At 41.1% G+C, this 27,589-nt stretch overlaps 1 protein-coding gene across 3 annotated transcripts in view; it reads left to right on the top strand.

Annotated features, from left to right (window-relative positions):
* NOL10 (nucleolar protein 10) overlaps nt 1–27,589 on the top strand; it is a 112,696-nt gene that overhangs the window by 10,319 nt on the left and 74,788 nt on the right. Inside the window, exons 4-12 of one of the 3 annotated variants that reach the window (XM_053588925.1) lie at nt 2,123–2,200; nt 5,744–5,781; nt 8,095–8,231; nt 10,905–10,970; nt 11,877–11,937; nt 12,757–12,842; nt 19,114–19,192; nt 21,692–21,841; nt 27,078–27,144. In XM_053588925.1, coding sequence (XP_053444900.1) covers nt 2,123–2,200; nt 5,744–5,781; nt 8,095–8,231; nt 10,905–10,970; nt 11,877–11,937; nt 12,757–12,842; nt 19,114–19,192; nt 21,692–21,841; nt 27,078–27,144 — 762 coding nt within the window. The remainder of the gene's footprint in view (nt 1–2,122; nt 2,201–5,743; nt 5,782–8,094; nt 8,232–10,904; nt 10,971–11,876; nt 11,938–12,756; nt 12,843–19,113; nt 19,193–21,691; nt 21,842–27,077; nt 27,145–27,589) is intronic. The other 2 variants (XM_053588926.1, XM_053588928.1) reach the window with 2 other exon arrangements.

The raw sequence follows: 27,589 nt of genomic DNA, 5'->3' as shown, positions 1-27,589 counted from the left end.
TGGGCTATCTTCATTTATTGACTTTTATTAATAAAGCAGTATGAACGATCTTGTACAAGTCTGTTTTGTGTATGTGTACTTTCATTTGTCTTTGGTAAATAAATACCTAGGAATCGAATTTCTGAGTCATAGGGTATGTGAATGTTTAGTTTTATAGGAAACTACCAGACCTTTTCCCAAAGTGCTCATATCATTTACACTTTCACCAACAGTGCCAGAAAAGCTAACTTTTAATATGATTTTCTTTTTAATGTACTAATTTTTTTATACTACCAAGATTTTGTATTAACAATATTTTATTTTTATTTATTTATTTTTGTTTTTTTGAGACAGAGCCTCAAGCTGTCGCCCTGGGTAGAGTACCATGGCATCACAGCTCACAGAAACCTCCAACTCCTGGACTTATGCGATTCTCTTGCCTCAGCCTCCTGAGTAGCTGGGACTACAGGCGCCCGCCACAACACCTGGCTGTTTTTTGGTTGTAGTTGTCATTGTTGTTTGGCGGGCCTGGGCTGGATTTGAACCCTCCAGCTCTAATGTATGTGGCTGGCACCTTAGCCACTTGAGCTACAGGCGCCGAGCCTGCATTAACAATATTAATCATTATAAAAATCATGAAATACAGAGACTTTTAATGTACTAAAATGTTGAATAGTATCACTCAATCATTTTTCCTTGTGATTTTGTTGCATATGTCCTGTGTGTTGTCCATGCATGTTTGTTTTTTTGAGACAGAGTGTCACTTTGTCACCCTTGATAGAGTGCCACGGCGTCATCGCTCACAGCAACCTCAAACTCTTGGGCTCAGACAATTCTCTTGCCTCAGCCTTCCGAGTAGCTGAGACTACAGGCATCCACGACAATGCCAAGCTATTTTTTAGAGATGGGGTCTCGCTCTTGGTCAGGCTAGTTTTGAACTTGTGAGATAAAGCAATCTACTTGCCTTGGCCTCCCAGAGTGCTGGGATTATAGGCATGAGCCACTGCACCCGGCCTCCATGCACATTTTTTTACTGTTTTGTTTTTTTTCCCCCAGTTTTTGGCCAGGGCCGGATTTGAACGCGCCACCTCTGGTGTGTGGGGCTGGCACCCTACTCCTTGAGCCACAGGCACCACCGTTTTTGTTGGTTTAATAGTATGTGTCTATATGACTTTGCCAGGCACTTTGAAAACACCTTTATACGTGTAGACCAGTTCCTATTGTGCTGTGTTTTTTTTTTTTTTAGAGACAGAGTCTCACTTTATTGCCCTCAGTAGAGTGCTGTGGCATCACAGCTCACAGCAACCTCCAGCTCCTGGGCTTAGGCTAATCACTTGCCTCAGTCTCCCAAGTAGCTGGGAATATAGATGCCCGCCAGAATGCCCGGCTATTTTTTTGTTGCAGTTTGGCCAGGGCCGGGTTTGAACCCACTACCTTCAATAAATGGTGCCGGCGCCCTACTCACTGAGCCACAGGTGCTGCCCCTAAGCATATTTTATAGATATTGCTGTATTGTCCTCCAAAAAAGTTAATTTTATGCTAGTCAACAACAGTGTATGGGAATACTTTTAACACTTCCAACAACACAGATATTATTTGTTTTTTTTAGAGACAGAGTCTCACTTTATCGCCCTCAGTAGAGTGCTGTGGTGTCACAGTTCACGGCAACCTCCAACTCCTGGGCTTAGGCGATTCTCTTGCCTCAGCCTCCCGAGTAGCTGGGACCACAGGCGCCCACCCCAACGCCCGGCTATTTTTTGTTGCAGTTTGGCCGGGTCCAGGTTCGAACCTGCCACCCTCGGTATATGGGGCTAGCACCCTATTCACTAGCCACAGGCGCCGCTCAACAACACAGATATTAACCATCTTTTTCATCTTTGCCATTCTGATTGTCAGAAACTGTTTTATTGTTTTAATCTACTTTTATTACATTATTTGTGCAGTTTATTGTATTTTCTATGACCTATTTAACTTTTTTCATTTTCCTTCTGGGGTATTTAGAAGAGGCCACTTTAAATTCTTTTGCTTTGATTTGGTTGTAATTCTGGCTGTCTTTCAACAGAAAGTACTGTCAACATATTTGCAGGTTCTTGACTATGAAAAATATGTTTTTATGTTTTATATCACATGAATTTTTTTATAGGAACATATAAACCTCGTGTCCGATGTTATGATACCTATCAATTATCCTTGAAGTTCGAAAGGTGTTTAGATTCAGAAGGTAAGAGGCTAAATCTAAATTATGGAAATGGCTTTTATATTTGTCTTCTTTTCTGGTTTTAAAATGGGAATTAGTTTTCTTTTTTTTTTGTAGAGACAGAGTCTCACTATACCGCCCTTGGGTAGAGTGCCGTGGCGTCACACGGCTCACAGCAACATCTAACTCTTGGGCTTACGCGATTCTCTTGCCTCAGCCTCCCGAGCAGCTGGGACTACAGGCGCCCACCACAACGCCCGGCTATTTTTTGTTGCAGTTTGGCCGGGGCTGGGTTTGAACCCGCCACCCTCGGCATATAGGCCCGGCGCCCTACTCACTGAGCCCCAGGCGCCGCCCCGGGAATTAATTTTCTATTGTTGTGAAACAAGTTATTGTGCTACAATCATGGTGGCTTAAAATGTCCACGTAGTAGCTCACAGTTTTGTAGATGTTGAGTCCATGCAGGAGCTATGCATAGAGGTAAAGTCAGGGTATGGGCCCCATTGAGATACTGAGCAAGAATCTACTGGAGATACTGAGTAAGAGTCTACTTCCACACTCAGATTATTGGCAGAATTCAGTCTGTTGTGGTTAGACGACTGACATCCTGTTTCCAGCTTTAGCTGGGGGCCACTCTTAGCTCTGGAGGCTACATGCATTTCTGATCTCATCCGTCTTGTGCTTGGAACTCTGACTCCCTTTCTGCTGTCAGCTGGAGAAAACTGCTCTCAGAGGACTCATATGATGATAAATCTCCCTTTTGCCATGTCATGTGATATAATCATGGGAGTCATGTCTCATCAATTCATAGGTTCCACCCATATCTCAAGAGCTTGGGTATACAAGGGTAGGGGTCACTGGCATCATTCTTAGAATTCTGACTGCCACTGAGGGCAGGTTAAAATGGGAAAGCTCAAGTACTTTTATCGGTTGGCCAAGTATTGAGGGGATTGAGGGGAAAGAAATTAATGGGATATGTGTTCTATAAATTATATGCATATTTTCCTAACTTATTTTTCATCCTTTGTTTTTTGAAAACAGTAGAAATTCTGTGTGCCACTAATAATAGCTGTTTTCACTCTTTGTTTTTGGTTAGCAAGTAAATTATAAATGGGTAAAAAAGTTACTGTTAATCTTTTTTTTTAGACAGATTCTCACTATGTCGCCCTCGTTAGAATGCCGTGGCGTCACAACTCAGAGCAACCTCAAACTCTTGGGCGTAAGCGATTCTCTTGCCTTGGCCTCCCAAGTAGCTGGGACTACAGGCACCCACTACAATGCCAGGCTATGTTTTGTTGCAGTTGTCATCATTGTTTAGCTGGCCCGGGCTGGGTTTGAACCTGCTGGGCGTGGTGTTATGTGGTTGGCGCCGTAGCCACTGTGCTACGAGCGCCGAGCCAATGTTTGAAAATCTTAAAAATTATTTTGTTTTGAACATCTCAGAAAAATAGTGGCAAAACTTAGAAATTCAGGGGCAGGCTGGTTGTGGAGGATGCCCGGGCGTCCGCCGCCTGTGCAGCTCCCAGGTTCAGGCCTTGTGGGCTTCCAGCTGTTGGTGGGGATGTCTCCATAGTGGACCGCTTCAGCGCTCCCAGTGTGGCCAAGAATTCTGAAATTTTTTGGTCATTTTCTCGGCGCCTGTGGCTCAAGCGGCTAAGGCACCAGCCACATACACCTGAGCTGGCAGGTTCAAATCCAGCCCAGACCTGCCAAACAACGGTGACTGCAACCAAAAAATAGCTGAGCGTTGTGGCAGGCGCCTGTAATCCCAGCTACTTGGGAGGCGGGGGCAGGAGAACCGCTTGAGCCCAGGAGTTGGAGGTTGCTGTGAGCTGTGATGCCATGGCTCTCTACCCAGGGCGACAGCTTGAGGCTCTGTCTCAAAAAAAAAAAAAAAAAGAAAGAAAATGCTTGGAGAAAGAGTACCATGGAAAGAGGACTGACAGCAGGGAGCATGGTGATGTGATGTGGAAGAGACTTTTTGATCCTCCAGAGCAGTGGTTCTTAACCTATAGGTCAAGACCCACAGGAACTGTATTAAAGGGTCGCGGCATTAGGAAGGTTGAGAATCACTGCTCCAGAGGGATCTGAAAAATAAGTTGTTTCCACTGGATGCCTTGGCTGAGAGAAGACTCTTGGTTGATAGTTGAAAGAATCCTATCTTATTTGGTCTACAGAATCCTTGGATGGAAAGTGACCCATGAGAAATTGAACCATGGAGAAATGAAAACCCTGGATTCTGAGAATTTGTTGGGCAGAGCCTTTAGTATTATCTTTCCTCCACCAACAAACCTGACTTCTACCATGTTCCTTCCCTTTTTTTATAGCCAGTTAATATTTGGGTAGCTTATCTCCCATAATAAGATTGTTTAAGTAAAAGAAAAAAAAAAAACCTTAGAAATTCATTATATTTTGTGAATTTGCTTCAGTTTTTTGAGAAATCTAGTTGATGTGTATTGAGAAATTGTGAAGCTTTTAATTTTTCATTTGGTGTTTTGGAAATAATATGATGATTTTATTCTTTTTTTTTTTTTTTTTTGTAGAGAGAGACAGAGTCTCACTTTATGGCCCTCAGTAGAGTGCCGTGGCCTCACACAGCTCACAGCAACCTCCAACTCCTGGGCTTAAGCGATTCTCTTGCCTCAGCCTCCCGAGTAGCTGGGACTACAGGCGCCCGCCACAACGCCCGGCTATTTTTTGGTTGCAGTTTGGCCGGGGCCGGGTTTGAACCCACCACCCTCGGTATATGGGGCCGGCGCCTTACTAACTGAGCCACAGGTGCTGCCCGATTTTATTCTTTTTTTAAAAAGTAACTGGGAAAATTTTAATTAATAAGCATTCAAATGTCCTTTATATTGGTAATTATAATATTAAAATTGTGAAATATTAAGTATTTTTCTCAGAAATGGTAAGTGATTTTTTTTCTTCTGGGAAACATGGAGACCCAACCATGAGCATTAATGTAGCCAGTCTAGGTCAGTAAGGTTTAGTTAATACTGATACCTAAATAGGCGTTCACATTTTGTATCTTCAATAAGGTAGATTATAAGCCTCTTGTATCTCTGCGTTTTAGCAAAAATTACTAATTACTTTAGATTATTATTATTTTTTTTTTGTAGAGACAGAGTCTCACTTTATGGCCCTCGGTAAAGTGTTGTGGCATCACAGCTCATAGCAACCTCCAACTTCTGGGCTTAAGCGATTCTCTTGCCTCAGCCTCCCGAGTAGCTGGGACTACAGGCGCCCACCACAACGCCCGGCTATTTTTTAGTTGCAGTTCAGCCGGGGCCGAGTTTGAAGCCGCCACCCTCGGTATATGGGGCCGGCGCCCTAACGATTGAGCCACAGGCGCTGCCCAAATTACATGAGATTATTTACAAGAATATAAAATTTAGAAATACAAACTCACAAAACTCTACATTTGGATTCCAACAATTTTGTCCTTGTTTCACATAAGGACAGAAAAGAAAAATTGGTATTGTGTATAGTTTGAATTAGAATCTTTGCATTGCTTACATTTTTATTAAGAACATTAATATTCAATTTTTGCTATTTCTTGTTTTTCAGTTGTCACCTTTGAAATTCTGTCTGATGACTACTCAAAGGTACGTTCTATAGCATTGGTTTGTACTGAGTACGCCTAAGATTGAGTGAGTGAAATTTGTATTTGTAAGCATTTTTATGCTTTTTCCCAGTGTTAAATTAAAAATGGCTATGTAGTAAAATATGACCCACCATTTTCTATTAAAATAGTTTTTGTTTGGTATGTATATGCTATGTAGTATCTTTAAAAAATAACAGTGACAGAGATAGCTTTTGGCCAGTCTAATCTGAAAATTAGTTCTATATCATATGTCAGACCTTATTTATATTTTCAAGAATTGGCAGCAGTTATCCTTTTTGGGCCATCTTATATTCTACATTTGTGATTCTGAATTGTATTTAACCTACATTTATTTGCCAGGTTGCTTTCATTTTCTTATTTATATCTGAAAAGTAAACTAGCAGTGTTGTACATTGAATTTTTTGTTTGTTTGTTTTTTTGAGACAGATAGTCTCACTTTGTTGCCCAGGTTGGAATGCAATGGCATCATAATAGCTCACTGCATTCTTCCTCAAACTTCTTGGCTTAAGTGATCTTCCTGTCTCAGTTTCCCAAGTAGCTGAGACTACAGGCATGAGCCACAATACCCAGCTCATCTCCCTCCCTCCCTCCTTCCCTTCCTCCCTTCCTTTTTTCATTTTCACTATGTTACCCAGGCTGGTCTCAAATTTTTGGCCTCAATCCATCCTCCCGCCTCAGCCTCTCAGTGTTAGAATTACAACCATGACCCTCTGCACTTGGCCTGTTTTGTTGTTTTAATCCTGCTAAGGGTTGTGGCATATTTTGAAACAGTTCAAAGTACAACTGAATATATACGTTTCTTTATTGTGTGTCATTAGTTCATTTTTCAACTTTTATGACTGTTTTATTTCTTTTTTCTTTTAAGAGACAGAGTCTCACTTTGTTACCCTCTGTAGAGTGCAGTAGCATCACAGCTCACAGCAACCTCCAGCTGTTGGGCTTAGGCGATTCTCTTGCCTCAGCCTCCCAAGTAGCTGGGACTACAGGCGCCTGCCACAGTGCCTAGCTGTTTTTTTGGTTGCAGTTTGGCCAGGGCTGGATTCGAACCCACCACCCTCAGTGTATGGGGCCAGTGCCCTAGTCACTGAACACAGGTGCAGCCCATATGACTGTTTTCAATGGCAAAATTGTCTGTGAAGTCCTTATTCAATTTAATTTGGAAAATTTTTAGTGATGTCATATACTTTAAAGGAAAATTGAATTTTCTTAGATAATATGGCTTTGGAAATCATGGGTTACGGTTTATCCTTTTGCCTATAATAGTCATTTATCATGTGTTTTGGGACTTGTAATTTTAGAAAGTATTTTCTCTGAATATTGATAAATTTGCCTTTATGTATAATCTGTAGATTTTGAAGATACTTTTGCAGTGCATTAACGTTAAATTTATGTGTTTACTGGTGGCACCTGTGACTCAAAGGAGTAGGCTGCCAACCCCATATGCCGGAGGTGGCGGGTTCAAACCCAGCCCCTGCCAAAAACTGCAAAAAAAAAAAAAAAAATTATGTGTTTACTTACTCAATAAAGGTGGGGACTGGGTATGTTGCCCAAGTTGTTCTCAAACTCCTTGGCTCAAGTGATGTGACAATCCTTTCACATCAGGCTTCTGAGTAGCTGGGACTACAAGCATGTGCCTGGCATAAAGTTAAATTTGTACAAGGAGTTTTAGCAAACCCTGTATAATGTGAGGCTATTATTTTATTTTTTTTCTTTTGAGACACAGCCTCAAGCTGTCACCTTGGGTAGAGTGCCGTGGCATCACAGCTCATAGCAACCTCTAGCTCCTAGGCTTAAGTGATTCTCTTGCCTCAGCCTCCCAAGTAGCTGGGACTACAGGCACTTGCCATGACACCTGGCTATTTTTTGGTTGTAGTTGTCATTGTTGTTTGGCAGGACCAGACTGGATTCAAACCCGCCAGCTCTGATGTATGTGGCTGGCGCCTTAGTCGCTGAGCTACAGGTGCCAAGCCTAATGTGGGGTTATTAAAATGTGTTCCTAAATGAAATAGGAAGTTTCTCATTGAGGTTACTATGCAGCTCTATGTTGTGAAATGTTGGTGCCAGATAAATGAAAGGTTTGTTTTAAGTCTTCAAGTTAGTAGATAAGGTTTGGAGAAAAGCTGTCAGGATACAGGGAGGTGTTAGAGAACTAAGGGAAATCTTAATTACAGTGGAAAACGTGTGTTGGGAGAAAGTGAGGGTGACAGAGATCAGAGTTTTTCTTGCTTTGCTAGTTTTGGTGATGGAATAAACCTAGAAACCTAAAGAAATTAATTTCTTGTTTTATTTTCAGATTGTCTTCTTACATAATGATAGATACATTGAATTTCATTCACAATCAGGTTTTTACTACAAAACCAGAATACCAAAGTTCGGGAGAGATTTCTCTTACCACTATCCATCCTGTGACTTGTACTTCGTTGGTGCAAGGTATTGGAACTAATTACTTTTTGCTTTCTCCTTTCCACCTCCTAAAACAACCAACTTCTATTCTTAAATTTCTTGTGCATTTTGTCTATTTAGATAGCTTGCTTTCATAAAGAAATGATAAGTGGCTATTATTAAAAAAAAAACTTAGAAAACAAGGGATAAGCCACATTTCTTATTTTATATTAATACATGGTGGTATATTTTATTTATAATTGCTATTATTATAATATCCCGTTTTAACACTTACTTAATAAAATCTTTCCTTTTCTTTTTTTTTTTTTAATTGCAGTTTGGTCGGGGCCAGGTTGGAACCCACCACGCTCAGTATATGGGGCCAGCGCCCTACTCACTGAGCCACAGGTGCCGCCCAATAAAATCTTTTCTAATGTTAAAAAGAATACATAATAGTTACTTGTCACAGTGGTTAAATCAGGAAACACTGATGGGAAATGTATAAGCCTGCACTGTAGTACAGCCCAGTTGCCATAATATATGAGACATAACATTGTTTTACTTTCCTGTTATTTCCCAGATTTCTGTTTACATCCTGTAACTTGTATCTTCTGCTTTAAATTAGTTCAATATTGGTGATTAATTTCTATCTGGATCACTTCGTGGTTAAGGTCATATGTGGTTATGGACGCCAGTTAAAAAACTGGGGGGAGGGTAAAACAATCCCTGCCTTTAAATTACTTGAAGAATATACTTCCTAAGTGATTGAATTACATCTTTGTCTTCTGTTAGCATGGTGCTCTAAATCTGGATACATAGATAACATGGGAGGATAATATTGTTGGAGATGTCAGTTTCTTAGCCCAATTGCATGATATTCTAAAACTTTTTTATGTTACCTTTTTATGAATGTAAAAATAATACATATCCATTTTAGGAAATTGGGAAAATATGGAAAAACATAAAGAAGGAAAAATGTCATAATTATGCCACCCAAAGAGAATGCATATTAGTATTTTGTTGTATTTCCTTCCAGTCTTATATCTTAAAAGCATGTGCTTGTGTAGATAGATATGCTTTTGGATCTCTCACTCTCCATTCTATTTGTGAAAAATATCATGCTTAGTAACTTCATAGTATTTCCTTGGCACATCAGTACTGTGAGCCACACACTTAAATTAGCACTTGGTGGGCGGTGCGTGTGGCTCAAAGGAGTGGGGTGCTGGCCCCATATGCCAGAGGTGGCGGGTTCAAACCCAGCCCCAGCCAAAAACTGGAAAAAAACAAAAAATAAATTAGCCCTTGGGGTTTTTCATTTGCAAGATAGTGAGAGAGTATCTCTCTCTATATCGCGTCTTCTTTTTTTTTCTTTTTTTAGAGACAGAGTCTCACTTTGTAGAGTGCTGTGGCTTCACAGCTCACAGCAACCTCCAGCTCTTGGGCTTAGGCATTTCTCTTGCCTCGGCCTCCTGAGTAGCTGGGACCACAGGCGCCCTCCACAACACCTGACTATTTTTTGTTACAGTTTGGCTGGGGCCGGGTTTGAACCTTTCATCCTTGGTATATGGGGCCAGCGCCCTATTCACCAAGCCACAGGCGCCGCCCGGTGTATCTTCTTTTTCCATAGAATTTGGGTTGACAGTTTACTTAGAAATCACAAATATTTAATAGGACAAATATTTTTTAGGTTTATAAAGGGAAGTAATATCTTATAAGTGATATTTATATCTGTTTCTAAAATTTATATTTACTTAAAGAAAATTTAATTGTAATATACCAGATTTTTTTCTTTTTTTTTTTTTTTTGTCAAGGTCTCACTATGTCACCCTCAGTAGAGTGCTGTGGCGTCACAGCTTACAACAACCTCAAACTCTTGGGCTTAAGTGATTCTTTTACCTCAGCCTCCCAAGTAGCTGGGACTACAGGCGCCCGCCACAACGCCTAGCTATTTTTTTTTTTTTTTTTGCAGTTGCCATTGTTGTTATAGCTGGCCCAGGCTGGGTTCGAACCTGCCGTCAGTGCATATAGCCAGCATCGTAACCACTGTGCTATGGGCAGCGAGCCATAATATACCAGATTTCTTTTCTTTCTTTTTCTTTTTTGAGACAATGAGTCTCACTCTATTGCCCAGGCTAGCATGCTATGGGGGCATCAACCTAGCTCACTGCAACCTCCAACTCCTGGGCTCAAACGATCCTCCTGTCTCAGCTTCCTGAATTGGTGGGACTACAGGCACACACCACAGAACCCAGCTACTTTTTTCTTTCTTTCTTTCTTTTTTTTTTTTTTTTTTGGAGAGACAGAGTCTCACTTTATTGCCCTCGGTAGAGTGCCATGGCGTCACACAGCTCACAGCAACCTCCAACTCCTGGCTTAGGCGATTTTCTTGCCTCAGCCTTCCAAGTAGCTGGGATCATAGGTGCCCGCCACAATGCCTGGCTATTTTTTGTTGCAGTTTGGCGGGGGCCGGGTTTGAACCTGACACCCTCGGTATATGGGGCCAGTGCCCTACCCACTGAGCCACAGGCACCACCCTACTTTTTTCTATTTTTAGTAGAGACAGGTCTCACTGTGCATTTGTTCAGGCTGCTCTGAAATTTCTGACCTTAAGCCATCCTCCCACCTCGGCCTCCCAGAGTGCTAGGATTACAGATTACAGAGGCATGAGCAGCCTTGCCTGGACAGTTTACCAAAATTTTAACTTTCTTTATTACTTTTCAGTTCTGAAGTTTATAGGTTGAATTTGGAACAAGGACGATACCTGAATCCTCTACAAACTGATGCTGCGTGAGTACTGCTGTATTTATTTTGACCAGGAGATGGAGCCAGATGCTCAATTTGTTATGTATTTATATTGCATTTAAGCAGAAGTCTAGAAAACCTATAGTATCTTCACGTATATTATTGAATAATAAAAAGTTAGCAGCATAATTTTCTGTTTATAACAACAGTTGTTATTTACTGAGCATCTTCTGTGTTCTCTAGGGGTGTCCAACCTGCGGCCTGCAGGCCTCATGCAGATCATTTGAGGACTGTTTTGCTTATCTGTGGTGTTGGGTATCATGAAAGTATGCATGGACATCCTTTTGTTTATCGGCTTTTGGTAGTGTTGGCGTTTTAATGGATGGCCCAACACAATTCTCAGTCTTCCAATGTGTAGCAGAAAAGAAAAAAGGGTGGACAGCCCGTGCTAGGCACTGTTAAACATTTGCAGTCTTTTTTCATTTAATCCTCACAACAGCGCCATGAGGTAGGTGAAATATCCATTTTATAGAAAAAGAAGCTGAGACTTACGTCAGCTATTCAGCTCAAACCTACCACGTTTCAAGATGGCCATAACTATGGCCTCCGTTCCTTTAAGAATGTTTCCTCCCTTTGGAAGACAATGTATTGAAAAAATACACTGTTCCTTTCTTCTCATGGTGGTGGAGTAGTATTTTAGAAGGAAGCCCTTCCTTGTTTGTCATCTAGCAGGTGGAGTGTCACCCTGGGGAGCAGAAACTCCGGTGACTGTGAGTCACGCACTTAAATTAGCCCTTGGTGTTTTTCATTTGCAATATAGGGAGAGAGTATCTGCGTGTCTTCTTTTCCATAGAATTTGGGTTGACAGTTTACTTAGAAAGTTTATTTAATATCCCATTCCTACAGTAGATGCTAACTAATACTTTCTCTCTTATTGCTTTACTGTATCAGGGAGAATAACGTTTGTGATGTAAATTCAGTCCATGGCTTGTTTGCCACAGGAACAGTAGAGGTATGCATATACTGACTTTTTTTAAAGATTATTTGTTTAACATTTGATAAAGGAGTTTCTATTTAAAGATGTGCTTGCTTGATTCCTTAGAGCAGGATGATAATGAGGCGATAGTCCCTGGTTTGCTTTTTGTTTTGGAACATTTACCTGTCCACACAAAGCACTGGCCATCCCACTCCTGCACTGCCCACTGTACATCAGAGCTGGTGTCCATTCACACTGACCTTGGGAGCGAGTTGGGAAGATTATGCCAGTAATCCTAGTACTCTGGGAGGCTGAGGCAGGTGGATTGCCTGAGCTCATGGGTTTGAGGCCAGCCTGAGCCAGAGCAAGACCCTGCCTCTAAAAATAGCCTGGTGCCCCAGCTACTTGGGAGACTGAGGCAAGAGAATTGCTTGAGCCCAAGAATTTTTTTTTTTTTTTTGTCGAGACAGAGTCTCACTTTATGGCCCTCGGTAGAGTACCGTGGCCTCACACAGCTCACAGCAACCTCCAACTCCTGGGCTTAAGCAATTCTCTTGCCTCAGCCTCCCGAGTAGCTGGGACTACAGGTGCCCGCCACAACGCCCAGCTATTTTTTGGTTGCAGTTCAGCCGGGGTTGGGTTTGAACCCGCCACCCTCGGTATATGGGACCGGCATCTTACCGACTGAGCCACAGGCACTGCCCGAGCCCAAGAATTTGAGGTTGCTGTGAGCTGTGAGGCCATGGCATTCTACCAAGGGCAACAAAGTGAGATTCTGTCTCCAAAAAATAAATAAATAAAAAATAAAAATTTCTAGTAGCAGCTTTTATTTAAAATTATTTTTCATTTGTGTAGGGTCGAGTAGAGTGCTGGGATCCGAGAACTCGTAGTAGAGTTGGCCTGTTAGACTGCGCATTGAGTAGTGTCACAGCAGATTCAGAGTAAGTAGATACTGTTCATCTGTTTTTGGGGGAGGGGATGCCTCGTTCTGTCCCCTGGGCTGGAATGCTGTGGCGTCATCATAACTCATTGCAACCTCCAAACTCCTGGGCCCAGGTTACCTGGGACTGCAGGAGTGTGCCACCACACTTGGCTAAGTTTGTCAACCTTTAATTTAAGTAACTGTATCTATCAATACTCAGTTAAAATAAAGATGAAACTCTTAGATTTTTATCTGAAGTTGTACTTTCTGTGATTATTTTACATAAAAATCTTCTGTAAAAGTTCACTAGTGGGTAAATCAGGTAGAATTTTTTCTAAAGTACTGTACAGCATGCCCTATTTCTTCACCTAGAGTGGAACATTGTTAAGACAAACGTACTACAGCAGTTTACATTTCAGTTCTGTAGGATCCAGTGGTAAAACTAGGAGTCCACCACTCCAGTTACCAGGCAGAAGAGTGTGTCTTGAATTTCTAAGGTGGAATGAAGCAAGTGCTTTTGATTTTTTTTTTTTTTTTTGTAGAGACAGAGTCTCACTTTATGGCCCTCGGTAGAGTACCATGGCATCACACAGCTCACAGCAACCTCCAACTCCTGGGCTTAAGCGATTCTCTTGCCTCAGCCTCCCAAGTAGCTGGGACTACAGGCCCGCCACAACGCCCGGCTTTGATTTTTTTTCTTATTCTTGTTTCTTCCTGTTATTCTTTTCTTATTCTTGTTTTCTTTTGCTTAATCTTGTTTCTAATTCTTACATTTAAAACAATTAGAAAAATAATACATTGTTGAGTATGAAAACCTCTAAAACAAAGTGGAGGCTTGAATTAAGAAGTTAAAATCCACCGTCTCTTCCTCATTCACCAGAGTGGTTATTATTTCCCAGTTTGGTACATGTCCTTCAGATATTTTTCTGTACTCATGTTGACACATACACAGGCATATCACTCCTTTAGTCAAATCCTTGACATGGGATTGTGTGCTGTAATCAGTTCTGGAATGTCTTTCCTCTGGGCACTTGACATTCATAGTACTGTGATTTTATTGGTACATACGGACTCATTGCAGTTGGTCATTGTCATATCATAGATGAGATGGGATATTTAATGGTGAACAGAGGAACTGTAAACCTTCTTCAATGAATTATTGCACAATTTTATGTGGCTTGTATTTTTCTGGGGGAGGGAGGAATTCATAGTTCTCTCCTTTAAAAAACAGTTTATGTGAAGCCTCCTTGACCTAGAAAAAACATTAACAACCACTTGAATTAGAAAGATGGCTTTGTCTTATATATATACACTTTTCTCTATGTGGTAAGTAAAGAATAAATATGCTTTTTTTTTTTTTTGAGACAGAGCCTCAAGCTGTTGCCCTGGGTAGAGTGCCGTGGTATCACACCTCACAGTAACCTGAAACTCCTGGGCTCAAGTGATTTTCCTGCCTCCGCCTCCTAAGTAGCAGGGGCTATAGGCGCCTGCCATAACACCTGGCTGTTTTTTGGTTGCAGCCATCATTGTTGTTTGGCAGGCCCCAGCTGGATTCGAACTGACAGCTCAGGTGTATGTGGCTGGCGCCTTAGCTGCTTGAGGCATAGGCACCAAGCCACTTTTTTTCATTTTTTAATTATGACATTTAAAGTTAAGAGAGGACCAATTTTTCTCCTGATTTTTATTGAGGTTTTTTTTTTTTTTTTCTTTTTGGAGACAGGGTCTTGCTCTCTCACCTAGCTAGAGTACAGTGGTGTGATTATAGCTCACTGTAACTTCCAACTCCAGGCTTCAGCAATCCTCCTGGCTCAGCCTCCTAAGTAGGTAGGACTACAGGGATGCGCCACCACTCCTGGCTAATTTTTAAAATTCTGTTTTGTAAAAACAGAGTCTGGCTAAGTTGTGTAGGCTGATCTCAAACTATGAGGCTAAAGCAATCCTCCTGCCCTGGCCTCCCAAAGTGCTGGGAATCTAGGTATGAGCCATTGTGCCTGTCCTGTTACTGAATTTTATTAAAGTAATGCTAACAAACAACTTTATTAGTCATAGTAGTATATTAAACAATTTTAAATTGGAAAATTTGCTTGTTCTACATTTGATAATAGAATAAGCCAATGGAAAAGACATATCAGTTTCATAATGACATGAAAGAAAACAAATCAGAAACCTATTTATTTTTATCGTAGAAAGTAAGAAATCAGTTAGAAGTAGAAGATACTTATCCACTCCCTAGGAAGCACAGAGGCTAATTTTCTTTCACTCTTTAACATGTCTTTGAACTAAAATAGACATGGGTCTGGTACAAGGTCTGTCATTAATTTTCTCATCTTAGTAGTCATTTAAGAGAGCATGCTGGCAGGAGTCATTTGCAATGTATCCTAAGGCTATTTCTACTTTAAATTTAGTTACTGTGCTAGAAGTAACATTGTAGTAAATTTAAGGAAGAAATGTGAAAAAATAATTTGAACTGTAGTCTTTAGAAACTTGGGACTTTATTTATTTATTAAAAATAGGATACTGGTTCACAAACATTTTTTAGTGGCTCTTTTGTCCATGGAGGTGGGGCATTTTTCAGCTCTCATGATTATTTTATTTTTTTTAAAGATAACTTTATTATTTTTTTTTTTAGAGAGACAGAGTCTTACTTTGTTGCCCTGGGTAGAGTGCTGTGGCATCACAGCTCACAGCAACCTCCAGTTCTTGGACTTAAGCGATTCTCTTGCCTCAGCCTCCGGAGTAGCTGGGACTACAGGCGCCCACCACAATGCCCCGCTATGTTTTTGTTGCAGTTTGGCCAGGACCACGTTTGAACCTGCCACCCTCAGTATATGGGGCCGGCGCCCTACTCACTGAGCCACAGGCGCCGCCCTATAACTTTATTATTTTGAAATGATGATTTTATACTTAGTATAAAAAAGATGCTAAGCAGTGTTAGAAATATAAAAAAGAGAGTAAAAATGTCCTCTGTGTATAAAAAGAAAGTATAATTTCAGTAACCAGGTCCCTATCGGTGCACAGAGGAGTTGTACTTTTCACCATTAGACATCCATTTATAATTTTGTGATTATATCCTGAGAAAAACATTTCTGAGTTAAACAGCATACATAATATTAAGGTTTTTGTTATGTTGCTAAATTGCCATACAGAAAACATAGTATGAGTTTAAATGTCTCCCCACAGACGTAGCGTGTATATCCTCACTCTCCTCAGCCCAGCCATCCGTTGTAGCGTTGTTAATAATGTAAAAGTCACACAGGGTGTGACAGCTCACAACTAGTCCCTGCTGTTTGGGGAACTGAGGCCAGAGGATTGTTTGAGCTCAGGAGCTCGAGGTTGCAGTGGGCTGTGATCATGCCACTGCAGTTTGGCCCAGGTGACGGAGTGGGACCTTGTTTCTAAAATAAATACATGCTACATACATGATAGGTAGCTTAAAAAAAAAGAAATTAGAAAATAACAATATTAAAGTGAGCTGGATGTGGTTGCTTGCACCTGTAATCCCAGCTACTCAGGAGGCTGAGATGGGAGGATCACTTTAGGCCATGAGTTCAAGAACAGCCTAGGCAACATAACAAGACCCCCATCGCTAAAAAAAACAGTAATAATAATATTAAAGTGTTAGAGCCTGCAGATACTGTTTAATTAAGCTTAGTAGATAGAGTAGCTGACAGTACTTTCTATTTGCCAGGTACTATTCTAAGTTCCTTATGTATATTAATTTATTTAATGCAACAACCCTTTGCTTAGGTGTTGTTATTGTATTATACAAGGTTGGACAATTAAGTTCGAGAAGGCCGACTCCAATGCCTAGTCCACCCTTCAGAGCAATTTTGGAACTCTTTTTTATGGACTGGCCATCAGAGCTGTCGTACAAAAATCTGCCAATCAAGTTTATGAACTCATTCTAGAAAAAGTGTTTTGAAGGGTAGAGTAGGTGTCAGTATGTACCTTCCTAAGGGAAGTACTTCGAAGGTGACTGTAGTGATATAAAACAGTGAGGTATATAGCACTTTTCACAAACTTAATTGTTTGGCCTTATATTTTACAGATAAAATCATAGCCATCAATGGCATACATACTATTTAGCCTTTAGGAATTATATTGCAGAATTGTATTTATTACCAGGGAAGAATGTTCTAAATATGTCTTCTCCCCACTACCACCACCACTTTATTCCCTCTGCAAATATGCCTTTAAGTGGAATAGCAAATCATATAGTTCCCTGTAGAGTTTTATCGCATTTTTATAAGAAAAACAATAAACATGTAATTCTAGTTGTAGGAAAAAATAAGAACATATATCAGAACAGTAGTTTTTCTTGCTAATTTCATTTCAGGTGATTTTACTTGTTTTTTTTTATTTTTGGGGATTCATTGAGTGATTTTACTTGTTACTTTTTAATGCTCAGCTTTCTTTTTTTTTCTTCTAACCAAGTCTGTTTTTTTTTTTTTTTTTTGAGACAGATTCTCGCTTTGTTGCCCTCGGTAGAGTGCTGTGGCATCACAGCTCACAGCAACCTTCAGCTCTTGGGCTTAAGTGATTCTCTTGCCTCAGCCTCCTGAGTAGCTGGGACTACAGGCGACCGCCACAATGCCTGTCTATTTTTTTTGTTGCAGTTTGGCTAGGGCCAGCTTCGAACCCGCCACCCTTGGTGTATGGGGCCGGTTCTCTGCTCACTGAGCCACAGGCACCGCCCTGTAACAGTCTTATAAGTTGTCATTTCTGTTATTTAACAAAGTTCTATAACAGTGGTTCTCAACCTTCCTAATGCTGCGACCCTTTAATACAGTTCCTCATGTTGTGGTGACCCCCAACCATAAAATTATTTTCGTTGCTACTTCATTTTTTTTTTTTTTTTTTTTTTTTTTTAGAGACAGTCTCACTTTATTGCCCTCGGTAGAGTGCCATGGCCTCACAACTCATAGCAACCTCCAACTCTAAGGCTTAAGGCGATTCTCTTGCCTCAGCCTCCTGAGTAGCTGGGACTACAGGCGCCCGCCACAATGCCCGGCTATTTTTTTTGTTGCAGTTTGGCTGGGGCCGGGCTTGAACTCACCACCCTCGGTATATGGGGCTGGCGCCCCACTCAACTGAGCCACAGGCCCCACCCTTGTTGCTACGTTGCTACTTCATAACTGTAATTTTGCTACTGTTATAAATCGTAATGTAAATATCTGATATGCAGGATGGTCTTAAATGACCCCTGTGAAAGGGTTGTTCAACCCCCAAAGGGGTCGTGACCCACAAGTTGAGAACCGCTATTCTAGAAGGTGGGGCCAATGCAATATGACAGAGAAATAGTGTAGCTTAACTATTTGTAGGGCAAGCAAGCTGTCATTTGCAGATGATGTATGATTGCCTGAGAAACTCAGTAGAATCAACTGTAAACCTGTGAGAATTAATGTGAGAGTTAAATAAACGGGTCACCAAAGGGATAAAAATCAGTGACTTTGATTATTTATTAGCAATATCCATTTAGATACAATGAAAAATGTTTCATTCATAATAACAAAAATTATAAAATACTGAGGGATAAACTTAATAAGTACATATATGAATAAAATGACAATTTTATTAAGAAACAAAGTTTGAATAAGTGGGAAAAGTATGTCACCATACTGAAAAATGATCCTAATGTTCATTTTGAAGATTAAATGACTAAAAGTGATGTGGCTATGAGGTCTTAAGGTTCAGAATGGATCTGAAGTGTAGTTACAGGTTGAGGCTTTAGGGGGCAGGAAAGACCTGATGATGCCAATAGCCGGACCTTACGCTGTCCCGGGCTGAGCATGTGGGCCGTGCTGATTGACCATCAGTGCTCCTTCTGTTGGAGACCTTTGCTCTTGGTGCTGATGCTCTTGGTTGGTGGGTGAGGAGCATATTCTAATGTCATGGCCATATCATTTGTTGTGCCTTTGATACTTTGAGAGATTCTAGGGTCCTCTTTTGGAGATTTTTCTTTTATTTTAGCTGGTAATGGAAAAAATGGAAATAAGTATACCCATGTCCAAATATCAAATTGTTTCCTTTTAAGTAAAGAGGGGGATGTTTCTATAAATTCCTTATCCTGGCTTAATTAAAATGGAAGGTAAAGGCACACTACATTTAGATACGTGTATAAAGCATATTTTAAAGTTTTGATTATGAAAGTTTGTATATAATTACCTTTTAAACAGATGGCTAGAAATCTGATTTCTCCCATTGGATTTGAAGTGACTATTAGTAATGAACTTGTTACTTGAAAGTGGTTTGGTCATATATTCATGGAGCATGAATATTTTGCCTTTCAGGATAAACAGTTTACCAACAATCTCTGCTTTGAAATTTAATGGTGCCTTGACCATGGCAGTTGGAACATCCACAGGGCAGGTAAGTATGGTTAACTTGGAAACTTCATGTGTAAGTTGCCGTTTCAGAAGCATTTATATGTTGTGAGAAACATACCGTGAAAACAGAAAGTGAAGGCCAGGTGCGGTGGCTTAAGCCTACAATCCCAGCACTCTGGGAGGCCAAGGCGGGTGGATTGTCTGAGCTCATGGGTTCGAGACTAGCCTGAGCTAGAGTGAGACCTGGTCTCTAGAAGTAGTCAGGCGTTGTGCTGGGCACCTATAGTTCCAGCTACTTGGGAGGCTGAGACAAGAGAATCTCTTGAGCCCAAGAGTTTGAGGTTGTGGTGAACTGTGATGCCAGGGTACTCTACCCAGGGCAACAAAGTGAAACTCTGTTGCCAAAACAAACACACAAAACAGAAAACGAGGCATTATGGTTTGGGTTAGAGTGGGGAGGAGACTCCAGAGTGCTGGATTCTTCTAGCACCTTGATAAATCTGACTCTTGCCTTAGTCTTGGTCTGAGGTGCTTTGGAGCTAAAGCTACAGTGAGGGTAGGCTTCCAGTGGGCTCTCAGGAGTGCTTTGGGACACTTTTCTTTTTTTTTGTAGAGACAGAGTCTCACTTTATGGCCCTCAGTAGAGTGCCATGGCATCACACAGCTCACAGCAACCTCCAACTCCTGGGCTTAAGCGATTCTCTTGCCTCAGCCTCCCGAGTAGCTGGGACTACAACGCCCAGCTATTTTTTGGTTGCAGTTCAGCTGGGGCTGGGTTTGAACCCATCACCCTCAGTATATGCGGCCGGCGCCTTACTGACTGAGCCACAGGCGCCGCCCCGGGACACTTTTCTTGTGTGTGGAAGAGAATTCTGCCAGACTCCTACTCTTGGAGATTCTCAGTGCATGTTGAAGGCTCTGAGGAATTCCTGTGGATAAGAAATGTGTTCATTTTGAAAATCTATGTATTTGAGGAGCTTTTTTTTTTTTTGAGACAGAATCTCACTTTGTTGTCCTCGGTGGAGCACCATGGCATCATAGCTCACAGCAACCTCAGTCTCGTGGGCGCAAGTGATTCTGTTGCCTCAGCCTCCTGAGTAGCTGGGACTATAGGTGCCCACCACAACGCCAGGCTATTTTTAGAGGTGGGGTCTCGCTGTGGCCCAGACTGGTCTTAAACCCTTGAGCTCAGGCAATCCACCTGCCTCCGCCTCCCAAAGTGTTGGGAGCCACTGTGTCTGGCCATGAGGAGCCTTTGTCTGACCTAGCACCATTACCCACATCCCAGGCAGAACATAGCGTAGCATTGCTGGCCTAGGAGTACTTCTTCCTTCCCGCCTTTCCTTCAAGGCAGAGCCCGCACACTTCTTGGTTAGTCCTGCCTCTGTAAGATGTCTGAAACTTTGCCTCTAGTAGATTAACTACTTCTGTTGTCATTTACTACATCTGTCACCAGTGACAGGAGCAGAGGAGGGTCTCTCTTCTCCTGAGATATCATAGCCTTGCTACCACCTTTTGTCTAGAACCTACCAGCACTATTCCTCATTGTGCCGTTCATTCGCCGCCATGGATGGTGCCTGGTGTATAGGACACCCTCGGAATTCACAAATGAAACAAATTCTCATGGGCTTTCCTTTTGTTTCTTTCTTAGTATAGCTCAGAAGTTCTCAAACTTAGTGTGTTTAAAAATTATTCTTAGGGCAGGGTGATGCCGCCTCTTATACCAAGGGTGGCGAGTTCAGACCCAGCTCCGGCCGAACTACAACCAAAAAATAGCCAGACGTTATAGTCCCAGCTACTCTGAGGCTGAGGCAAGAGAATTGCTTAAGCCCCCAGAGCTGAAGGTTGCTGTGAGCTGTGTGATGCCACGGCACTCTACCGAGGGCCATAAAATGAGATTCTGTCTCTCCAAAAAAAAATTACTCTTAGGGCTCTGCACCTGTAGCTCAAGTGGCTCAAGTATCAGCCACATACACTGGAGCTGGCGGGTTCAAATTCAGCCTGGGCTTGCTAAACAACAATGACAGCTACAACCAAAAAAATAGCCAGGCATTGTGGTGGACGCCTGTAGTCCCAGCTACTTGGGAGGTTGAGGCAAGAGAATCACTTGAGCTTAGGAGTTGGAGGTTGCTGTGAGCTGTGACACCACGGCATTCTACCCAGGGCAATAGCTTGAGGCTCTGTCTCAAAAAAAAAAAAAAATAATAATAAATAAATAAATCAGGGCAGCGCCTGTGGCTCAAAGGAGTAGGGCGCCAGCCCCATATACTGGAGGTGGTGGCTTCAAAGCCAGGCCAGGCCAAAAAGTGCAAAAACAAACTTACTCTTAGGTTGAATTTATAAAACTTTATACTCTTAAGGGCAATTTAAGAGATTTTTCTAGAGTACTTCTGGGTTTAGAATCTTAGCACCTTGAGTAAGGGTATTTCTTGTATTCATAAATAAGTAATGATGCAAATGGCCACCATTATTCTAAATTTTAAATGTTCCTTTTTTAAGATAAAGTGTTTGCCAATAACTTGGTTTTTTTTTTTTTTTTTAGGTTTTGTTATATGATCTTCGATCTGATAAGCCATTGCTAGTTAAGGATCACCAGTATGGGCTGCCTATTAAGTCAGTTCATTTTCAGGATTCATTAGATTTGATTTTGTCTGCAGACTCTCGAATTATCAAAATGTGGAATAAGAACTCAGTACGTATTTTTTGTTGAAATTATTATTCATTCTTTATTTGAATATGTTCCTAATGCTCCTGTTCTTTTTTCTTTTTTTTTTTTTTTTTTTGTTCATTTTTCCTTCATATATTCTTTTTTCTTCCCATTGTCTTTTCTTAATTATGTGGATTCTTAGGAAGGATACTGAATATCCATTTGGGAACTTACTTACTTATAGGAGGTCAGTTACTTCAGGATGGACTAGCCATACTTCCGGAAAGTGGTCATTATTGCTTTCTTCTCATTAAGACGTTTTCCTGATTTACTATAGCTGCCAAGCATTTTAGATGTTAAGTAAAGAGAAAAACAAATCATTGTTGAAGAGAGTCAATCTTTCTTGAGCCTGGGAGTTCAAAGCTCCAATATGCCATGATCATGCCCATGAATAGCCACTGCACTCCACTGCAGGCAACACAGCAAGATTGTCTCTTAAAAAAAAGCTGTTAAAAAATGTTGATCCAGGGCAGCACCTGTGGCTCAGTGATTAGGGCACTGGCCCCTTATACTAAGGGTGGCAGGTTCAAACCCGGCCCTGGCCAAACTGCAACAAAAAATAGCTGGGCATTGTGGCAGGCGCCTGCAGTAAGTTGATCCATGAGAAATTCCCCTAGATTTTGAGGCTCTCTCACAACTCTAGAAAAGTTATGGGTTACTAATTATATTTCTGTATCAGTATTATTATATATCTCAATTATATCTTTTCCTCCACCTCAATTAGGTTTTGGAAATGACACCTTTAGGCTTGGTGCCTGTGGCTCAAACAGCTTAGGCGCCAGCCACATACACCTGAGCTGGTGGGTTCGAATCCAGCTCAGGCCTGCCAAACACCAATGACAGCTGCAACAAAAAAATAGCCGGGTGTTGTGGCAGGCGCCTGTAGTCCCAGCTACTTGGGAGGTGGAGGAGGGAGACTCGCTTGAGCCCAGGAGTTGGAGGTTGCTATGAGCTGTGATGCCACAGCACTCTACCCAGGGAGACAGCTTGAGGCTCTGTCTCAAAAAAAAAAAAAAGGAAATGACACCTTTATAATAATTTCTTACAGTATTTTTCTTAAAAGCAATTCAATATAGGCTAGGTATGATGGCTCATGCCTGGAATCCTAGCACCCTGGGAGGCCAGAGTAGGAGGATCACTTAGGCTCAGGAGTTCTAGACTGGTCTGAGCAAGAGTGAGATCCTTTCTCTACTAAAAATAGAAAAATTAAGGCCAGGCACGGTGGCTCATGCCTGTAATCCTAGCACTCTGGGAGGCTGAGGTGGGTGGATTCCCTGAGCTCACAGGTTTGAGACTAGCCTGAGCCAGAACAAGACCTCATCTCTAAAAATTGCCTGGCGTTGTGGCAGGCACCTATAGTCCCAGCTACTGGGGAAGCTGAGGCAAGTGAATCGCTTGAGCCAAGAGTTTGAGGTTGCTGCGAGCTGTGACACCACGGCACTCTACTGAGGGTGACAAAGTAAGATTCTGTCTTTAAAAAAAAAAAAAAAATAGCCAGGTGTTGTTTCAGATGTCTATAGGCCCCACTACTTGGGAGGCTAAGGCAGGAGGATCTCTTGAGCCCAGGAATTTAAGATTGGTGTGAGCTAGGTTGAGGCCGTGGAACTCTAGCCTGGACAACAGAATGAGGCTCTGTCTCAAAAGAGAAAATAAAAAAGCAATATAGCACAACTTCTGTAAGTTGACTACCCAAAGCTCTGTAACAAACTGGTCAACATATGGAAGTGGTCAACATCAAGAACTAGGCTTACTGTCCCCTTGCGTACATGGGGTGCATGTCCTATCTATGAAAGGAGGTGGTGGAAGCAGGTAGTCACCTATGGAGGTTCTACTGTATTTTCTTAAGAATATTTTAATGTTTCCTCCCCTCAACTCCAAGAAATATTTGAAAAGTAATAAAATCCTGTATTGCTGATTATAGTCTGACTTCTAGTTTTAAGTAGTTTTCACTTTAAAACCAAAGTATTTTGAGAGAACAGTAAAAGGTTAGTTCATCAAACGAAGGGGAAAAATACATCCAGGATAGCACTTAAGACTACTTTTAAATGTTCTTTGCCACTTAATCAAATTGGAAACTTAGCATCTTTAGTTTTTTGTTTTTTTTTAAGGATCGCTTTTAAAAAAATACACGTTTGAAATGTAGCTGAATGGAGATCCATTGGCCTCAGCATTAATTCTTCAAGGACATAGCACCGGTCTTTTCTACCCACAGGGGCTGACTGTGCTCTGGGCACAGGTGCTATGGACAGCCCCATCACAGTTCCGCTACCTGTTGTAGTCTCTGGGTTCCAAGGCCATTACTTTTTGTATGTGTTTGTTTTAGAGTCAGGGTCTCACTCTGTCACTCAGGCTGGAGTGCATGGCATGATTATAGCTTACTATACCAAGCATGGCTTTTTTCTTTTTTCTTTTCTTTTTGGTAGAAACAGAGTCTCCCTGTGTTGCCCAGGCTTGCTTTTCGTTTTTTAAATTTCATTTTGTTAACTCTCGAAGTTATTTGTCTTTCTTTTTCCCTCTGGATCTATACTGGAGATTCAGCTTTGTCCTCCAGTATATTTTGCCTCTCTCAACCCTGGGTTCCTTCATAGGTTCTTGTGACTTGGTTTACCAATATGTTATGGAGAAGACAGACTTCCCAGCTTTTCTGAATTCTTGGAAGAATTACCCTGATGATTATCTGGATATAGACTATGCTGTTTACTTTTTTGGTTTTGAGTTTAAAAGGTTTTGAGAGCTTTCTTGGAAAGATTTGTGGCATCTTAGACCAGAATTTTCTCTGCTCTTTTGCTGGCAGTCCAAACTAGTTTACATTAAAACAACATGTATTTTTAATACTACAAATGCTTTTTCTCTCTCTTTTTTTTTTTAAATTAAATATGCTTTATTTAAATAGCATTAAACACAGCTATATTCTAATTTGTCTTAGTTTCAGGATAAGGGAGTACTGCAAGTAAAAAGAGGTAAAGTAGTTTTTTCTCTCTCTCTCTCTTTTTTTTTCACTCTTGCCCATGCTGGAGTACCGTGGTATGATCATAGTTTATTACAACCTTAAATTCCTAGTCTCAAGTGACCCTCTTGCCACACCCTTCTGAGAAGCTGGGATTATAGGCTTGTGCCAACAGGCTCAGCTAGTAGTTTTTACATTTTCTTATAGAGACAGGGTCTTACTCTGTTGCCCAGGTTGGTCTTGAACTCTTGGCCTCAAGTAATCCTCCCATCTCGGACTCCCAAAGTGCTGGGATTACTGGCATGAGTTACCACCCCTGGTATGTTTTTATTTTAAAAAATACATAAGATACTGGCAAAATAGAGGTTGTCTTTGATCTGATTCCATCCTACCTCAAGGTAGTGACTGATCAGTTTGGAGTGTCCTTCCAGACCCTTTGACTGGCACATGTTTTTCGATACTATGGATGTCTATTAACTATACCACCATTTCTTTTTTGTTTGATGCTATTATAGTTTCCTTTCCTTCTTTCTTCCTTTTTCATTCTTCTTTTTCTTCCACTTTCAGTGGAAATTTGAGAAAGAGAAGTAGCTGAGTGACTTTCACTGTTTGTCTTTGAATTAGGACTTGGTCACACATTTGCACTGGGCATGAACTAACCATCTGGCCCAGACTCTGATTCTGCTACCCTTTACCATGGGAGCTCAGCAGGCCCTACTGTCTTCTGACTTTGAGTTAGACGTTCAGTAACTGGCAGGAATTTTCAACACTATGTCTTGAAACCCTCGTACTATAATTGATTCAATAAATTTTATTTTGGGCTCAGTGCCTGTAGCTCAAGCGGCTAAGGTGCCAGCCACATACACCAAAGCTGGCAGATTTGAATCCGGCCCAGGCCTGCCAAACAACAATGACAGTTACAACCATAAAATAGCCAGGCATTGGGGCGGACACCTGTAGTCCCAGCTACTTGGGAGGCTGAGGCAGGAGAATCACTTAAGCCCAAGAGTTGGAGGTTGCTGTGAGCTGTGATGCCATGACACTGCACCCAGGGTGACAATTTGAGGCTCTGTCTCAAAAAAAAAAAAAAAAAAAAAAAAAAATATATATATATATATATATATACATATTTTGTCATTTTTTGTTTTCATGACTAAATATTTCCCCCCAAATTATGGGATTTTATTTGACTATTTTGCCTTGCATATCTTTCACTTTTTCCCACACTTTATTTTCTGATTTTTTGTCTTTTAGTATCCTTCTCTTAATTTTTAAAAAAAAATCACCTTTCCCCACATTTAAAATAGAAATGCTTTAACCGTAACTGCACAATAACTAACACTTTATGTATCCATAGAATTGTCTTTTCATAATTTTCGTGGTTTTTTGCCGGGGCTGGGTTTGAACCCGCCACCTCTGGCATATGGGACCGGCGCCCTACTCCTTGAGCTACAGGCGCCGCCCAGCATAATTTTCTATCCATTGTCTTTCTTAACCCCCCTCACAACCTTGTGGTATAGGTGCAGCAATGCGGTCGTCATTTTCAAGTTGGCCTCCCTGCCTCCTTTGTTTTCTTTGAATACAAGTATACAAGTTGGGTATATTTCAGAGATTATGTCAATTTTTTTTCTTTTTTTAGAGATGAGGTCTTGCTGTGTTACCCAGGGTAGTCTCAAACTCCTGGCTTCAAGAAATACTTCCACTTTGGCTCCCCAGACAGGTGTGAGTCGCTGTGCTTGGCTGAGAATTTTTTTTTTTTGGGAGAAAGTTTCACTCTGTTGCCCAGGGTAGAGTGCTACCGTGTCCGCTTAGCTAACAGCAACCTCAATCTCCTGGGTTCAAGCACTCCTGGGTCTCACTTTTGCTCAGGTCTTAAAATCCTGAGCTCAGGTGATTCTCCCACCTCAAGCCTCCCAGAGTGCTAGGATTGCAAGCCTGAGCCACTGTACCTGGCCTGAGAATCATTTTTTTAGGTTGATAAATAACTTATTTTAAACTTTGTTTTCCTATCATGTTGACATTAACTATACATCTTTGTATTTTTTTTTTTTGATAAATCACTTCTGCCTAGGCCTGAGGTTTTTCATCTGTAAATCAAGATCCTTTGATAAATTGATTTTTTTAACTTTAATCCTGTGATTTCACTTAGGTTATTTTATTTCTTTACATAGCTGTTGGAGATTGTGTTGTTTCCGATTTACTTTCTTTATTGACATTTCCAAAATTTGTTGTTCTTTAACTATTTTAATAATTCATTTTTGCTTTCTTTTTTAGGGGAAAATATTTACTTCTCTGGAGCCAGAGCACGACCTTAATGATGTTTGTCTCTACCCCAATTCAGGTATGCATTCTCTAGTCAGACGGTCTAGGCTGTACTTTTTTGTGTTATAAACTCATTTTATTTCTTAAGATAGAGTTTGGCTTGGTCAGGACAATTCTTGGATATTTTACTTACTTGGGATAATTAAGAGCAGGAAGTGGTGTGGATGATTCAGAAAATGGCACTTTTAGTGACTCAGTGAGCCCTCAGCCCACCCAGCTATTAGTAGAAACGGGTAACAGTATGCAGGTAGGCGGCAGGTGACATGCTATTTTACTGTGCTGTTTTGCTCTTTTATGTGATTAGTAATAGTGTATGGAAATTAAGGATAGGGATCTGGAGAAGTCGTGGGTTTTGGTATAGTCTATAGTGTATGCTGTTCAGCAAATTACACAGGTCTTAGAGTTTAGCAACACATTTAAGGCCAATCTGTGAAGAATGTCAAGGTATGAGATAAGAATGAGAA

This window comes from Nycticebus coucang, chromosome 4, assembly GCF_027406575.1.
Source record: "Nycticebus coucang isolate mNycCou1 chromosome 4, mNycCou1.pri, whole genome shotgun sequence".
In the NCBI taxonomy this organism is placed as follows: Eukaryota; Metazoa; Chordata; class Mammalia; order Primates; family Lorisidae; genus Nycticebus; species Nycticebus coucang.
This window is presented reverse-complemented; position numbering and strand designations above follow the sequence as displayed.